Below are 17,178 nucleotides of genomic sequence, written 5' to 3' on the forward strand. Positions count from 1 at the left end.
ACCAGGAGTCCCCAGACAAACTGAATGTTGGCTAACCTTTGAACTGAGCCTTAGAATAACATCCTCCTAACTGCCCTCCTAAGTATAAGTAGGTGCACACACATACCAATGAGTGAAAAAAGAAGAAAACATACAGCAACGAACCAATGGAATTTGGAGGACATTTGCATTTAGGGAATCACCTCTTGCCTACCATGGGTAGGAGTTACATTAATTCCAGGTGTCTCTTGAAGCCATCAGACTGGCAAAGCAGGTTTTTTTAAATGCAGGGGCTAACTCCCTCCCCACCCCCCAACTCCCCACCCCTAGTTTTGAGGTTTCTCAGGGAGTCACCAGGAACCTACTACCTACCAGCCTTTGGGTACCAAAAAATGTTCCTGTGTGTTCCTCAAGTCCTTGCCACATTGACCAGTAAGTCCCTACTGATGCCAAGGAGCGAGGACATTGATTTACTGCTGGGTAACTTCTCTACTTTAGGAATTTTTCAACTTCAGTAACTTCCCCAGCACCTCAGTAACCCATACTTAGGTATTATAAATTCTCTTCAACATTTCCTTGGATGCATTTAACTGGGAAAGAAAAGCAGTTGTAGAAAATCCTGTTCACTGCCCTCGAAAATTAAGCATAAATGATTTTTGATACTGTGATAGTTTGAGATGATCCATTGCTCCTGCTTCCTCCTGTCCTCCATTTGCCCAAATAATTTAAAGCAGATTTTTTTCCTGGATTCTCTCTGGTGCAAATGGGTCTGTTATGGGAGCTAGGACGTTGACAAGTATTTATCTGCAAGGCTGCACCAGATCTCTGCAGGGAAGGCCAAAAGCCACCTGCCCAGAGCGTGAATGACTCGCTGCAAAGTTCCCAACAAATAAATAAATAAGTCAGCCAGCTTTCCTGAGAAACAAGCCGGCACTCTGATCTCCCGTTCGTTTATTTGCAGGCCTCATTAATATAACATCACTGCAACAAACAGCTAACGGGGGATGGTGTCAGGATGAATAATGGAGTTACTCTGCTGAGATAACAATTAGGTTTTGAATGTACTATCAGCTAAGACAGAGCCAGCAAGGTTTCATGCCAGGCAGGGGAGCTGGCGCTGCCAATGCCCTGACTTCCTGCAGAGCTCGTCGGCTGGGCTCCAGCCTACCGTGAAGGCTATGTACACCCGTGTGCACACACGGGCTCACACACAAACACACCAAGTTGGAAAAGAATGTGACAATTTGCTTTCTTGGACCCAGAAGCCAGAAGACTTGGGAAGTCAGGATGGAATGGAGACTTGCAGGCAAGAAGTTGGCATCACTGCCCTCTAAAGTCAGGAAAAACACTAAGTAATGGGAAAGGAATAAGTGCCCTGGAGAGGATTGGCTGTGTGTCTGCCCTCCACTTGTCCTCACTGCTTGGTCCTGATTAGGGGGATGCTCGGGCAGGGCAGGACTCTCCTGAAATCCCAATTTCAGACACAGGAACTTCTAATACCAAGCATATTCATCATTGGTGGGGGATGACAACAGAGGCTGAAGCCGGCCTGGAGTGACTTCTCCTGGAACCTCTTCCTTGGCTGCTCTAGGAAGCACTGGTGTCAGTGTTTCCCGTGTCCGCTTCACAACCCTGTCCACAACATGGAGAGTCTACTGGAGACCACGGTGCGATCTACACAGGCCCCCAGGGAGGCAGCCAAAGCCTTGCTGGACAGTCTCCTCCACACAAGCCACTTTCCCTGCACAAGTCAAGCTGTCTGCTCCTGCCTGAGTCCCCACCAGGAACAATATTCAGAGATTCCACCTGCATAGAAGCTTATAAAAGCAAAGCCACTTTTCTCTGGACCTCACCTAGCCTGGCTTCTGCCCTGATCTCCTAATAATAAAATAGTAATGAGAAAAATAATAGCAAGCATTCACAGAATGCCTGTGCCTAGCATTGTACCCAGCACTTTACACATCACCTGGTGTAGACGTCACAACAACCTCCGTGAGGTAGGAGCTATTGTTATTACTAGCGGTTTATAGATGTGGGAACTGAGGCACTGCGAGATGTGATTACTTTCTTGAGTCACATTGCTAATAAGTTTTAGGACCAGGATTGAACCCTCAGCTGCTTGACTCTAGAGCCCACACGTTTGACTGGTACCCTACCCTTGCTTCCTTTCTGAGCTTACTTGGACAAATAGAATTCTAAATCTTCAGGGCTGAGGAGGGAAAGACGCTGGCACCAAGCTCTTCATCAAGCCTGATGTAGAGATGGGAAAAATGACAGTAGCCACCCCTCCCAGTACCCTTTGGAGAGATGGGACATGCACAGGAACGGATATAAAAGGTGCATGCCGAGGGGGAAGGGCAAACAGTCAGTGGGGCAGGGACAGAGAGGGAGAGATGGAAGGTAACAAATTTAGAGAGATGGAGATAGCTCCAGTAAAGACAGTGGCCAGCAAAGCCATCCTCAGAGCTCCTTGTACCACAGCAAGATATGATCTTAGCCAAGGGAACCCCAGAGCAGGATGGGGAATGGGGTCTCATGTTTCATGACCTAGGGGTCCCTCCCAGGGCGGTAGGATGTTCAGCTCCAGCCATGTTGCATGGAGGTTAAAAGCACAGGTTTTGGACTTGGATAGACCTGGATGGGTTCTGCCACTCACTGTGCAATCTCAAGCAAGTTATTTAATCTCTCTGGGACATTATTCCCTCATCTATAAAATGGAAATAATAATGAACCTCCCTCATAGCTTGTTCTGAGTCCTAAATGGGATGTGTAAAACCCTTGGCACAATGTCTGTCTCATCATAAGCCCTTAAAAATGAAGAAACAGAAGCCATTGTTATCAGAATCTTTGATAACCTGGAGTCTAGGCCCCACTTTTGTCTTCTCTCCTGTCATCTCTTTTAACCAGGAGATATATTACCAGAGAAAGAGAGGTGCCTATACGGCAGAACTGGGCTTTGTGAGGCTCCCCAACAAGCTCCTCTGGGGCCTTAAACCTCTCTCCTATAGGAGGCCCCACTCTGCCCCTCCCAGACCCTGCCTGCGTCTGAACCCAGGAATGGCCAGCCTGGCCCAGCCAGCTCAAGTGCTCCCCAGCCCACCAAGCCCCTGGGCCTTCCAGCACCTCTCACTCTGCTGCCCCCGCACAGCCCTTCGCATCTCCCCAGCTGTAATTAATCGGCTGCATCTGCTCTCGCCCTTGGGCGGCTTTGTGGCACAGTTCCCTCCAAACTGTTCAATTAGTGGCTGCAAGAATCAGGGCAAGTGCAGCATCGCGGCGGCTGTTTTCCAGGTCAGAGCACCCACAGAGGAAAACAAACATGACAGAGGCTGGCAGGAATACTAATTTGACCAGGGTGCTCCAGGGCTCCGCAGGGGTCAGTTGGACCTGAGTAGGTGGGGAATGTGGCTCCCCAAACCAGAGGTTCCAGCCAGCTTGAGGGGATCCCAGCAGAAGACAGGAATCTTCCAGTTCACCGCTACCAATGGCATCTTGGCTGTGACCTGTGCATCAGCCTCATCCCACTTCTGACTGGCCTTATCATCCTGGCTTAAGATGAGTAGCTAAAGAAGCACATAGCTGAGATTGCACTAGTCTCATTTACACATGGGCAGGGTCAGTGACTGCTTCTGTGGCAGGGTTTTAGGGCTGCTGGACCAAACCCTCAGCCCCAAAGTATTTCCTCTATTTTCCTCCTGAGTCCTGCAAATGATAGACAAACTTTTAATTCTATAATCAGTTAAAAAGTCAATAACGTTAAGGCAAGATAATAACATGAATTTGAGTCCAATTAAGATGCAAATGAAAATACAGTTTTCTATAGGAAAGAGAGAACAGCAGAGTAAAAATGAGGAAGGAATCCCAGGGAGGGAAAAAGAAAAGGATTGTGGAAAGAGAGGAAGAACTTACCCACTCCTGGGGACAGCCTGGTTGAGAGCACGTGTGAGCCGTGAATGGAAGCTATCTGGGCAGACACTCCTTACCGCACATCAGTCAGGCCTTTGCTTAAGCCGTTAGCCTAGTTTGGGTCCCTGCCCTTTCAAAGGATGCATGCAAATCAGAGGGTCCAAAGAAAAGCAGACAAAATGATCAAAGGGCTTAGAAAGCAAGATCCTCGGAGAAGAGGCTAACAGAATTGCAGAAGAGCAGGCCAGGGGAGGCTTAATTGCTGTCCTCAGTATCTGAAAGATGTTTGATGAGGAGGCAGCTGTTCAGTCCTCCATTCGATGAGGAATCAAATGAGAAGTTGGCCTAAATTAAAGAGAAGGAGATTGCAGGAAGATTTCAATATTAAAATACTACATCACTCCCAAGCAACCTAGGTACCTCCATTTTTCCAGTCATCGGTGAAGAAAGCAGATTGTTTTAGGATCTGGTTGAGGCCTGCATTTCCCAGTAACAGAGAATTGGGGATATTTATTGATAATTGCTCTGTTCTTAGCAGTGGGCTAAGTATTAGGTTGCTAAGCAAAAGTGAAATACTTCCTATCCCAAGATCATCATTGTCTCATTGAGGAGATAAACAGTTACAGTCTAATGTGGCATTTGTTGTCTTAGAGGTGTTCATGAAGGGCAGTGGGAGCACAGAAGGTGCTACTAAATCTGCTCAAGGTGGTCAGGGAAGGCCTCAGGGAGGAGGTATCTTTTGAGAAGCATCTTGCAGGATGGGTAGGTATTTGTTAGTGCACATGCTTGACCTGCAGAGGGAACCACATGCCAAATGCACATAGGTTTTCAATCCTATGTCCATGGAGCTCTCCTGGGAAACATGCATAATGTATAAGAAAAGGGCTGAGCCTAAGCTCTGGGAAGCCCAAGTATAAGGGTTGGCAGAGGAGGAGCACCCAGGGGAAGTCAGCACGGACTTAGGGAAGAGTCTCAGTAGCTCCCCCCTTCCCCCAATTAGCTTTAGAATATAGGGGAGAATAGCACCTGCCTCTGGGCTCTTCTCCCTAACATCTCCTTCTAGTTCTCACTTCTGAGGTCTTCTGGACCATAGTGTAATACGTGTTGGAAAACATGGGGTTGAAAATCTTTTCAGCTGATTTCACAGATTTGTGTTCCCCTTCTCCCTCTTTCCACACCCCCACTATATACTCACGCGCTCACACACACTCTCCCCAAACTGTCAAATCATTTGTTTGCGTGGGTGTCTCATTCAGATTTACGTTCCTGAAATAATTCATTGAGTTCATTGGGAAAGCTGAAACCACCCCAGAATAGCTAATTGCCAGGGGAGAAGAAATGGTAAGAAGGGTGGGAGAATTGAATGAAGACCATTTCGGACAGGGCCAGGGGCCTCCAAAGTTTGTTCTGGGTGAAAAGGTATTGTGGCTCAGAATATGCTCCTGTGCAGGGCCCAGAATCCCCCAATCCAGATTGGCCTTGCCCTTGGCAGCAGGGCCTCTCGCCTAAGCTCAGGCTGCAGGAAAGCTTCCAGGCATTCTCCAATCTGCCGATGATTGCATCACCCCAGCATCTAAGCTGTGAGTTCCCCAGTCCCTGTGTTCTCCTGCCAGATGTGTAGAGGAAGAGTCCTGTCCTCGCTAAGCTTCCTACCAACTCCAGCATCCCATACTTTCGTGATCTGGGAAGGTGCAGGTGCAGGGGGAGCACAGGGACAGAAATTATGAATTATCAAGGCCTACTCTCTAAACCACTATATTAGGTGATTTCCACATGTTATCTCAATCTTCACAGCAGGCCTGTGAGGCAAGCGTTGTTATCTGTTTTCAGATGAGGACACTGAGAGTCAAGGTCATAAGTGGCTGAGCTGGAATTCAAATTCTGGCGGAAAAGGTTATTCTCTTCCTGCTACAGATACTGTCTGAGCATCTGATGGCCTCTCTTCCCCACCCCCTAGCAGTCAGCAGCACAAGGGCCATCTGAAACTGGGAGCCAAATATGTGTGGATTCTGGCCAAGATCCCAACTATTATTTGGTTTGGGGGAATCTACATAATTATGCCCTGCCTTTTCACCCTCTCCTCCACTGGAAGTTAACTCTCCCCTCCATTACAGCCCCCTTCCAAGGCTCCACACCTGGAAGGTCTTCTCTGGAATTCTACAAGCAGTTACTAAGGACTCAGCAAACTTGTCTCTTTGGAGACCCAGGTGGGAAGGACAGAAAAGAACCAGGCTTTATGGAATGCAGCCCTGGGTGCCCCTGAAGTGAATGCTGCTTTGGAGAGAGGGCCTTGGGTGCTGGGTTTCCAGGGTGGGCTTGGGCCTTGCAGCTGCCCTTAGACGGTGTCCTAAGGGATCCTTAATCCTGAGGGATTAAGCTCCTCTTTGGAGAATAAATTTGTTTCCATGAAGCCTCTCCTCTGCAGCCCCTCCCCGATAGGTGGTCCTGGGGAGAAATAGGAAGGCAGGATGCCTGGGTTCCAACCCCAGGTCACCATGGAGATGCCAAGGCCCTTCCCTGCACTCTCTGAGTCATCTAGAGGGCCAGCCTCAGGGGCAGGGGGCATGTGCTCCTGGAAGCTTTCCTCTGTTCCTTTGTACTGAGCACAAACCTCTGCCCTGATCCTCCCTAATTCTTAAGCTGGGGGAGAGCAAACACTATGTCCAAAGGCACAGAGATTTTTAAAGTTCATTGTGTGTACAGGAGCCACTGGTCTCCAGGCAGAGCATGGAGCACAGAGCAGAGAATGGCAGATTTGTCTGAAGAAGAAGGCTGAGAACCAGAGGACCTCAAATGCCAAGCCAGGACTTCGGGACTTTGTCTTGATGGTGACCAGAGCCACTGGAGGTTTTTAGAACAAGAGATTAGTGACTTGATCAAGTATGTGTTCATGAAGATCATGCTGGCAGCTTTGAGGAAGTTAGATTTATACAGAGGGACACAGAAGCTGTTGCAGTGAGTGTGGATGAGATGGTGGAGGCTGGCCTTACCACCTACCCTGCATCTGGAACACAGAGGGGGGCACGGATTCAAAAGGCAAGGCACACGGAAACAAGAACTGATCGGGCCGAGTCACCTTATTTATTTTATGTGGTAGGTGAAGGAAAGGGAACAGCCAAAGATGCTTGTGAGATTCCTGGCTGGGTGCATAGTCATTCCATTAACCTTGAAAGAGAATCTGGGAGGATAATAATATTGGGAATGGGAGGAGGGAAAATTAAGAGTTCATTTTGAGACATGGTGAAATTTGAGGTGCCTGAGGGACATACATATGAAAGTAGAGATGTCCAGTGGCAATTGGATATATGGATATGGAGCTCAGGAGAGAAGTCTGAGCCAACGATATAGATTTGGAAGTCATCAGTAATGGCGGCCTTGGGAATCCTTTTGCAAATAAAATAATCACCACCATCTCTATGTTTTGGAAATCCAGACTTTTACACGTCAGTTTTGCTTAGCAGGGCGGCTGTAAGCTATGCCCCTTGTAAGCCCCAGGGCAGAGTGGTTGCTTAGTGCTTTGCCCCCTGCCCACCCTGGCACCTTCCCCAGGTGCTGGATGCATAGCACAGAGTAAGAAAAGAAGAACCTCATGGACTCAGCCTTCCCCAGGCACTGAGAACCTAGTTTCATGACCCATGAGGATGCTGATGCTCCTGGTTTGGATCCTAACAGCTATCAGCTGGGATAGAAGGGATCAGGCTGGAATCTCCCCACCCAAATGACCTGTCTCCTTGACTTGTATCCTCACACTGAGGTTATAACACTTGTTAATAATTCAAATATTTTTTTAAAAAAAAAGGTTTCCTCTAACCTCCTCTAAACAGTATTAGCTGACATGCTTCTGAGCAGCTCTGCACTAACAAGGGCTGCTGCAGCACCCCAGGGCCCTGGCCGCATCTGTGGCACCAGCCCTCACCTGTTGGAAGGGGAGCACTACGATGACTTACCAGCGGGAGGAAGGTTCCCCATGGAACCTGCCAGGGCCACTGAGTATCCACAACGCAGTCCCTGCAGGCTACCTGCAAGACGGAAATATTTTTAGGCTTTCCAGAAAGATTTAATTTCACAGTTTTTCTGAAAGGTTGTAATTAACTGCAGTGAGCAAAAGAATGTATTTTTAAAAATAAAAGGGTGGGGGGAGGAGAGGGAACTAATCATGACAGTCTTGTCGGTTCTTTCGGTAGGTGGGTACGTGCCATCCAGGTGGCAGAGGGAAGGGCTGGAGGGGCTGGTGAAGGCTTATTATAAGTGGATGAAAGGAGAACCAGGAGCTAAAAGCAGATGCTCTCCTAACGATGCTCTCCTGCAGGGGGGTGGGAGCACCCCCCGTTTCCCATGAGCAAAGGTCCATCCCCCAGAGCTCAGGAGTCCCAGGTACCTGTGCCAGGGGAGGGTGGAACAGCCAAGATCTATTACTGTTGGATATTTTTAGAGTCCCCAGGACAGAAAAAGGATAGAGGCTAAGGGGTCCTCATGCCAGCTCCTTCCTTTCCAGTTGTGCCCCATCCCCCCAACATACACACTCACTGCCGACACACAGAGATGCCCCTGAACCACCTCAACCATCTCTACCTTGATTCATTCCATGTGTCTTGTTTATTTTTACTCCTAAGGTGGAATATTTTATTCCCAGAAAAGGGAGTCAGAGCTACAGACAAGGTGCCTGGGGTGAAACGCGCCTGGACTGGCTGGGGGAAGGACACAGCCCCTTCTAAGACTTACAGAAAAGGTGGAAGGCCAGGAGGTTTGACTCTTGGGTCACCTTGCTGAGAGCTCAGGGGTCTGAGCAGCGCATCAGTCAGACCCCGATGGAAAGAGGCCTGTCCCGATCCTCACCCCCCACCGTCAACCCTCCTCTGCTGACTATCATCCAGGAATTGGTGGCTGAGTTTATGGCTGTCGTGGTGCCCACACACAGCGAGTGAAGCAGTGCCCCTTGCAAGGGAGAGGGAAGGTGGGAAGAGTCTCCAGACCCTTTGATGGCATTTTCACCTGTACCCCCCATCATCCCTGCCCTGGACACACTGCCTGTGCCGCCCAGGCAGCATCCCACTAGCCAGCATGTACAGGGCTCGGGGTGGGGAGGCTCTCCAGCAGTGCCCAAGGACACAGAGGCTGCAGCTCTGCCCAGAGGCCCCATCTGGGTGGTTCTGGTGGACTCTTGGCATTGAACAAGTCCCCTTCTCTCTCTGTCCTGCCTCACCTTTTTTATGGTGTACTGAAAAGAGCACTGGGACTTTTTTACAACCGTGTGTACAAGTTGTACAAAGCCTTAGATACATCCCGACTTCTCTGGGTCTCATTCTTCTTGCTGTAAAATATGGATCTTGAAATAAGATACTGAGAGGGAGCCCCCTTCTCACTCTGAAATTCTTATGAGTTCTTCTGCTGCCTAGGATTGCATTCGCTTCTAATTTCAGTAACTACTCCACATGACTATGGACCACAAAATTTGAATTTATTCACTGGGATCTGTTGGACCCCAAGGAATTGCATTTTTCCAAGAACCTGATCTATTCCCAACCAGCAACTTAATCTCTGGGAGAACAAGATTCTGTGGCTTCATTTCCTGTTGGGTCGAAGCAAAATGAGATGGTTAGCATTAGGTAACTGAATTAAGGAATGAATTTTTAATAAGTGATCCTTGCTTACAGAAAGCCGGCAAAGAGTCAGAAAATCCTAAGTTATTTCTTCTTGGTCCTAGTATGCCTCACAGGATTTTTTTTTGTGGAACAATGTCAAATACACTTTTTTTCTTTGATTGCTCCCACTGCAGACATATATGATGAGGGACCCCTCTGCCTTCCCACAGAATTTCCTCTGTACCCACCTTATCACTCTCTACCCTGCATCAGCATTATTCATGTGCCTCCTTTATCTCATCCTACTTGCCTATACATTCCTTGAGGGCACATTTCCTGTTGCATTCAATCATTGTACCTCCCACAGGGTGGTGCACACAGCAGTGGCAATAATAACAGCTCACATTTACAGAGCTCTTTCTGGTTTACAAAATGCTCCCGAACACGTCATCCATTCAGTGCTCACAAGCTCCCTGGGAGGCTGGTGGGGAGCACCCCCTCCCCAAATAACTAAGGAGAACTAAGGTTCAGAGGTGACTTGAGCACCACCAGACAATGCATCAATTAGAGATACATCTCAAACAATGACTATCCGCCTCCAAGTCTGGTACGGTTTCTGATCAATTTTTTTTAATAATTTGATAAATGAGTGAATTAATGAGCAAAAGAACCAAGGAAGTAGTGTTAAACAGAAGATAATGTTGGAATCCTAGAGAAGTTACAAATTTGAGTACACGCTCGGTCCATCCAGATTCCAGTGTCCATCCAAGTTCTCAGGCCTCCTGCAGGGGAGGGAAAAAGATGCTGCTGCTTCTGTGCTCACTGACGACCACGTTTGCTAATCCCACTTCCCTCCTGCAGATTCTGACAGTGTTGGGACCGCCTGAAGGAGGGACTCGAGTGACCATCCATGGCGTGAACCTGGGTCTGGACTTCTCGGAGATCGCCCACCACGTGCAGGTGGCTGGGGTGCCCTGCACACCCCTCCCAGGGGAGTACATCATCGCTGAGCAGTGAGTCCCCCCGGGCAGATCCTTTCCTTCCTAGGCAGGATGGTTTGCTTCCCAGGGGCACATGGGGAGGGGGGCCCTCCACGCTCTCCTTTCTTTGGGGCTTTCCCAGGATTCATCTTCGCCGCCTCTCTCCCTGGAACCTCCCTCCACTCCTGAAGCTTTCCCAGAGCCCTCTCCCACCCCACTTGCACCCTCAGAGGGTCTTACTCCATTTGATTCCTGGTTCCCTGCCTCCTCTGCCATCAGAGGCACTGACGCTGCCACCGTTTCAGTCTCCACCTGCCCACCGTGTGACTGAGCCAGTTTCCCAACAGGCGTAGCTTCTCCTCAGCCTCCCCCGGCCCCCTCACCCCCTCCCAACCCACAATGGAACACCTCCTGCACGGTGGGCTGCGGGCAACAATTTATTTGGCGCATGGGGCTCTGACAGCAGCTTAATCCGAGCAGGGCCTCCACCGGAGCAAATTCATTTATTTCACTAAGGGAAATGTCAACTGGAAATTAGAAAATAGGCATGTAGCGGTGGACAGGCAGACGGGGCTCCAGGAGTGACATACGTTCCAATTTGGGGTGTTCATTTGGCAGTGTGGCACCTGCTGTGGAGGAGGTGGGCAGGAAGTGGTCACAAAGCTGGAGGCGGGAGGGTGGAAGAAGGGATGCTTCCCTCAAGAGGAGAGAGGGAGGGGAGCAGCCAGATCATTCTGCATGATTTGTCATGTAAAGGCAGGTCAAGTCATGCCGGTCCACTGGAAATACAGCTTTGCAAGGGGCACTAAGAACATGTCCAAGAACTTGGCTTCGAGGAAAGGGCTTCCCTCCTTTAGCTCCACCCTCTGCAGCCACAGGTCCTGTCCTCTGACCTCCCCAGCGCCAGCTTTCAATAGCAACCATAAAAATGACATCCCTGTCTTTCACCAGCTCTTTTCAGTTAACGGAGCACTTCCTCATCCAGTATCTCATTTTTAATCGGTATTGACCCTGCAAGGTAGATATCATTATCACCATTCACACAGCAGGAGGGAGCCAAAGACTCAAAGATGTGAAATGACTTTCCCAAATTCACGGTGCGTAAGTGGCCAAGACAGAATTAGAACTTGAGTCTCCTGACTCCTAGTCCAGTGCTCTTTCCATTCTGTAACAGCAATGGCACAAGACTCCTAGGTAAAGAGTGGCCACACTGAAAATCCCATGTTTCATCAGTGTGTGGCTTCAAGGGTCAATGTCATGATTCCAGTGTGGCCCTGAGAAGGGTCAGAGACAAAAGGGATGAATTCCCAGACTTTGAGGGATGTAGTGATTCTTGCTGCCCACAGCCGCAGAGAAGAAAGAAGACATCAGACCTGGTCCTTCATTGGAACCTTATCCCTGCCAGGAATGTGTCTTGGAGGAAAGACTGCCTGGGTCTGTAGGAAAGAGATACAGGAGTGGGGGAAGAGAAATGAGGTTGAGTAGTCCTTCTGAGCCAGAAGAGAGGGTGGAAGCTGTTGGGGCAGGAGCCAGGCGGCCTGCAGAGGGCCTCACAGTCAGGTCTTTTCAGAGCTCACACTCTGCCGGGTGTAGCTGGCCTCTCCATCACACTGACCCCAAGTCTACTTTGGCCTCATGACCTGCCTTGGGCTTCTAGACACAGGCCAGTGACCAACTTGGCCGGGTGCCACAGGGCCCCAAAGGAGAGGGCTTGGGGTGGGGAGTGGGTGGGTAAGGATTTCAGCTGAGAACTGCAAATTACCAGGCTGCTGGACATTGAAATCTCATGAGATTTGGTATTAAAAAGCATTTATGTCCTGGCTCCCCTACTTAGCAGCCTTGAGACCTTAGCAAGCTGTTTGGTCTCCCTGGCCTTTATCAGCCAAATGGAAATCACGATTCCTACTCTACAGGGTTTGGAAGAGAATTCAGTAAGATGAGAAAATGAAGACTGTAAAGTGCTATGCAAATGTAAGGAATTATAGTTCTATTTATGAAATCAAATGCACCCCGCTCACCTGAGGCCACGGGGAAGAAACAGCGCTGAGTGAAACCGGAAGCAAAGACATGAAAGGAGGCTGGGGAAGTGAGCGGTCACCATGGGTCCCTGCCAAGGCTGGCAATTACCCTAGAAAACTGCCACCATGGTCTCATCAGGCCCGAGGCAGGCAGGAGGGAGCGAGTGCACCCCGGACCTCGGCTGGAGGCAGCCCTGGTTTCCAGCCGTGCCAGGCTCATTACCGCGCTTGAGGTTTCAGAGTTTGTTAACATCATTAAAGCCTCCATCCCGGGCAGTGAACAGCAGGCGCAATCGTTACAGATGTCTGTGAGAGATGAATTTGGCTGAATGGGCCCAGTGCTGAGTCCCGGGCGCGGGCAGGATTAGCAGGATGGTAACGACCCGCCATATGCTTGTGCCGTGCCATCTATCACTCAGCAGTTAGGTTAATGGTGGTTAAAGGGCCCTGCTTAGTCCTGCAATCAGCATCCCACAGGTCTATGGAGGGCCGGATGATTCGGTAGCAGGACGTTTCCCCGGCAATGGGATGTGGATTGGGGCTGCAGCTCAGCCCCTCCTGGGATGGGGTCTCCACGTGAGGTAGACTCAGCTCTGGTCCTCTGACCTGTACTCTCTCACCTACCACACCTGAGCACTCAGCCAGGGCTACCTGGATGTCATATATATGTGCTCCCCACCCCAGTCAATGCCAAGTCTATGGCAGGTGGTGTGGCCTGGAAGCAAGGGCTCTGGGCTGGGTGTCAGAGCACTGGAGGCCAAGTCTTAGCTCAGTCACTGACAAGCTGTATGAGTTTGGACAAGTCACTTTGTTCCCTGATCCTTGGGTCTCTCATCTGAAAAATGAGTATGAAGGAATAGATGATCTCCACAATCACTTTTATGGTCCTTAGGATGTCAGAAGCAGTAAACGATATGCCCTGTGGAATCTGCAGCTCCCACCATTAGAAAGCTTATCTGTGGCATTAAATGTCGCCAAAAGCCCCCTGTCAACCAGGTGGAGTTGAGCCTTCAAATGTCAGAGATGGACAGTTGTTTTGTCCAACTCCTCATTTTACAAGGAGAAAATTTAGGCATCTCCAGCTATTGTCTCCTTATAGGACGTAGGGACCCTAGAATTACAGTGACTCAGGAGGGGGCAGAGATTAGACATGTAACGCCTGAGGGAGAAGGCAGTGCACACAGCTGCTTTCGGTGCTTGTCCTCAACCAAAAAGGCAGTGGGAAGAGTGCTTAGCTCTCAGAGCCTTAGGAATCCATCCAGGTTGTCCAGCAACCTCAATTTTACCCCAGCATTGTTGCTCAGAGAAAGGCATTGCCGCCATGTCCACATTGTCCTCTCCCCGAAAGCCATCCAGAACATCCAGGTAAAGCCAGAGGCAGTAGAGTGAAATGGAGGAACCCATGAGCTTTGGAGTCAGACAGGCCTGGGTTTGAATCATGGCTCTGCTTCTTAGTGGGTCTGCGACCTTGGATAAGTCACTTAGCATCTCTGCACCTTAGTTTAAGTTTCTGTAAAATGGAGGCAACAAGACTTGCCTCATAGCAGAGCCTGAGGATTACATGATATCCTGCCTTGTAAAGTGCCTGCCACAATCAGAGCTCAGTATTTTACAGCTTTGTTTTATTAAGGTGCAGAGTCTGCTTTGGCCTAACCCTTATTCTTCCGTATAATCCTTTTTACTCTCTACCGCTGCACTCGCCTCTTTCTTTAGCTCTCTATTTCATTAAACTCAGAGGACAAATACCTACGACAAATCTATCCAAGTCCTTTCCATCCTTCCCTGCAGGCACTGGGTCCCAGGAATAAAAGGGAAGAGTTGGAAGTCATTAAAGTACCTCTGCAGTGCTTCTAAAGTCCTTCCCTAGGACTCTCGTCCAGCTCTTTGACCTGCCAAACCAGACCCTTTTCTACAGCCCACTCCCAACCACAGCCCCTCTCCCCACTCACCCGATGAGGTGCAGGGGTGAGGGGAGGCGCCTGCTGCAGTGCCGAGGCGCGGCCCCGTGGTGCAGCCGTGGGCCCTCACTCCAGCATAGCCCCTGCCCCCTGCCTCCTGCCCTTCCAGGCAGGGGTGTTCAGAGCCAATTGCACATGCTCGGCCTCAGACCCTCGGGCAGCCTCCGTCTCCCATCCATCGCTCTTCTCCCAGGTGCTTGATATATAAACCTTATCTTTTAGGACATGAATCCTAAGCAAGAAAAAGTTCCAGAAAAGACAGTGCTCCAAGGGGCCCCTGCCCGTTGTTATCTCCTTAAGTGCTTCTCCTTTCCCTAGACAGGCCCCAGGGCCAACTGTCACCTGTGAGCCTCACATGTGCCATATTTTCTTTCACTGTTCCTTCAAGTCCGCAATTATTTCTTCCTTCTTTTCAGCATGGAGTGTCCAAGGAGAGGAACAAGAGCTTAGAAAGCCCTGATTAGGAAGTGAGGGAAGGAGAGTTATCTGCTCCCTCCTCTTCCCTCTGCTTTTCCCTATTACCCTCCATAGAGAGTTGACTCTCGTTAGAGCTCCTGGAGAGGGTGGAGCAGGGGACGGTCTGCAGCTGTCAGGGACCCACACAGGAGCAGGAAACGGGACCAGAGAGCTGAGACTCAAAGCAGGTAGTAGCATGAAAATAACCACATGTAGTGCCTTAAATTAAGCTTCTCAAATGCTCCACTTAACAGGTCTAAGGAGATAGTTACATATAAAATACTAATTGAGCATCACTATCGTGTTTACTCTGGATCCGTACTTAATCTGTATTTATTCATATAGAAAGGGAAGGGAGACTCTGCTTCCATGTACAGTCAGTACTTTCTTGTTGAATCTAAGACACTAAATATAATAAGACAGTTATTACCTGTTAAGTAAATATTCACCAGGAGGGAGATTACCTATTTGGGGTTAACTCTTATGATGACGATGGAGATCCATGGCAGGCCATGCATGTGAACTTGTGGCATATTTGTTTGATGCAAGTTTTATTGCATGAAAAAGAAACCTCTGTTTAGTTACCTTCCTTCCTGGAGAAGCTGAGATGAGCTGCGCTCAATTAAACACAGCTCTTCTCCAACGTACCAGGATAATACTGGGGATTAGCGTATTGGGGGTCTGTTTCACTGACTCCCCACTAAGCAAGCCTACTGAGGGCACCAGACTGCTCTGAAGTCTTGAATGGGCCTTGGAAGGAGGAGAAAATCCTTCCCTCTGCTCTCAGGCTCCTTTCGGCTGAGCCTGATGGGGCTCTCTCCCACCTACCCCTTACACTACAATTTCGGGCAAGAACCTGATTTCTTCAGACACTCCCCTGTCTTCTGAGCCTTTCCAGAATGCTGCTGTGACTAAGGCGACAGTCTCTAAGTGTGCTTGTTGTAACAGATCTCGGGCGCCAGGGAAGTCATCACTGGGGGTATTGATCGCCCGCACACCTCTTCCTTCCAGCTCTCCTGTTACTGTGATACGTGACTTCCAAACCCAGAGCTGCGCCACTGCATCACCCACCAGCTCAGTGCACTTAGCCCTTGATTAAGTGGGAGTCCAGGGTCCACTGATGTCCTAACGAACTCAGCCACCTCCCATCACTTTGCCTACTGCCCCAGTACTGCTCCTCCCGTTTTGCTGGGAGCTCCCATTTTAGGCTTTCACTATTTCACCAATTTATCTATTCCTTTTTTTAAAAGAAAAAAACAAAAAACTTTGCAGGAAACAAACCACAACTAAATCAACTTGGCAAGTCAGTGCCAGCCCCTCTTTTGGGGAGAGTTGCAATGTTAGCTGGTTGCAGAGGAAAGAACACCAACCAAATTGTTGCCCCTAGATCTCTTTGTTGGATATTCAGTTTATTTCACAAATATTTGAATACCCAGCCCAGTGCTAGGTGCTATGCTAGGCAATGGGAGGTGCAGGCTTGCTCATAATATTAGGCATCATAACATATCAGAAGCACACAGGGCTTCAGAGATGATCTAATCTAACCCTCTCACTGAACAGAGGAGAGTCTGAAGCCCAGAGAGGGAAAGCACTTTACCCAAGGTCGCACAGCTAGATAGGCGACCAAGCTGAGTCGTGGCCCTGTACCATTTCAAGACTGTGATGAGTCACTCACTGGTGAGAGGGTGAGCAAGCCAGGCAGGGGTGCCTGCTCTTGCCAAGCTTCTCACTGGAAGGTTTGCTGTCTCCTCAGGATCGTCTGTGAGATGGGCCATGCCCTTGTGGGAACCACCTCAGGGCCCGTGCGCCTGTGTATTGGCGAGTGTAAGCCAGAGTTCATGACCAAGTCCCATCAACAGTACACCTTTGTGGTGAGTATCAGGGCTAGGGTTGGACTACAGGGGCTGAGCAAGGGCACACATCAGTTCCAGGCCTCTCCAAGGAAGGCTCTGCACTCTGCTCCTAGGTCAGTTCCCACAGATGGAGCAGGAGACCAGAAAGTGGAACATCTGTCCTCACTTCTTTGACTTGTTTGACTTCTGTGCAAGTCTGTCTTTCTGGTGTGGAATGGTCATGTGATTGACACAGCTGTGGAGGCCTTGGAGCCCCAGGGCCTACAGGTCAAATTTCTAGATAAGGCAAAATCAGGCCTTACTTGAAAGCAGATCCTAGCCTCAAGGCAGGGAGAGGCTGATCCTTTGTCCCACCAATGTGATGTTGTAGTCTAATTCCAGCCTAAGGACAACACATCACCTGAGGGACCTAACTAAATGGGTCTGTATTTATCCACATGCTCTGT

At 49.4% G+C, this 17,178-nt stretch overlaps 1 protein-coding gene across 1 annotated transcript in view; it reads left to right on the top strand.

Annotated features, from left to right (window-relative positions):
- The window catches only part of PLXNA2 (plexin A2), a 211,909-nt gene that overhangs the window by 167,060 nt on the left and 27,671 nt on the right, over positions 1-17,178 (top strand). The window contains exons 13-14 of the mRNA XM_037824810.1: positions 10,329-10,480; positions 16,633-16,750. Coding sequence (XP_037680738.1) covers positions 10,329-10,480; positions 16,633-16,750 — 270 coding nt within the window. The remainder of the gene's footprint in view (positions 1-10,328; positions 10,481-16,632; positions 16,751-17,178) is intronic.

The sequence above is a fragment of the Choloepus didactylus genome, chromosome 2, assembly GCF_015220235.1.
Source record: "Choloepus didactylus isolate mChoDid1 chromosome 2, mChoDid1.pri, whole genome shotgun sequence".
Lineage (NCBI taxonomy): Eukaryota > Metazoa > Chordata > Mammalia > Pilosa > Megalonychidae > Choloepus > Choloepus didactylus.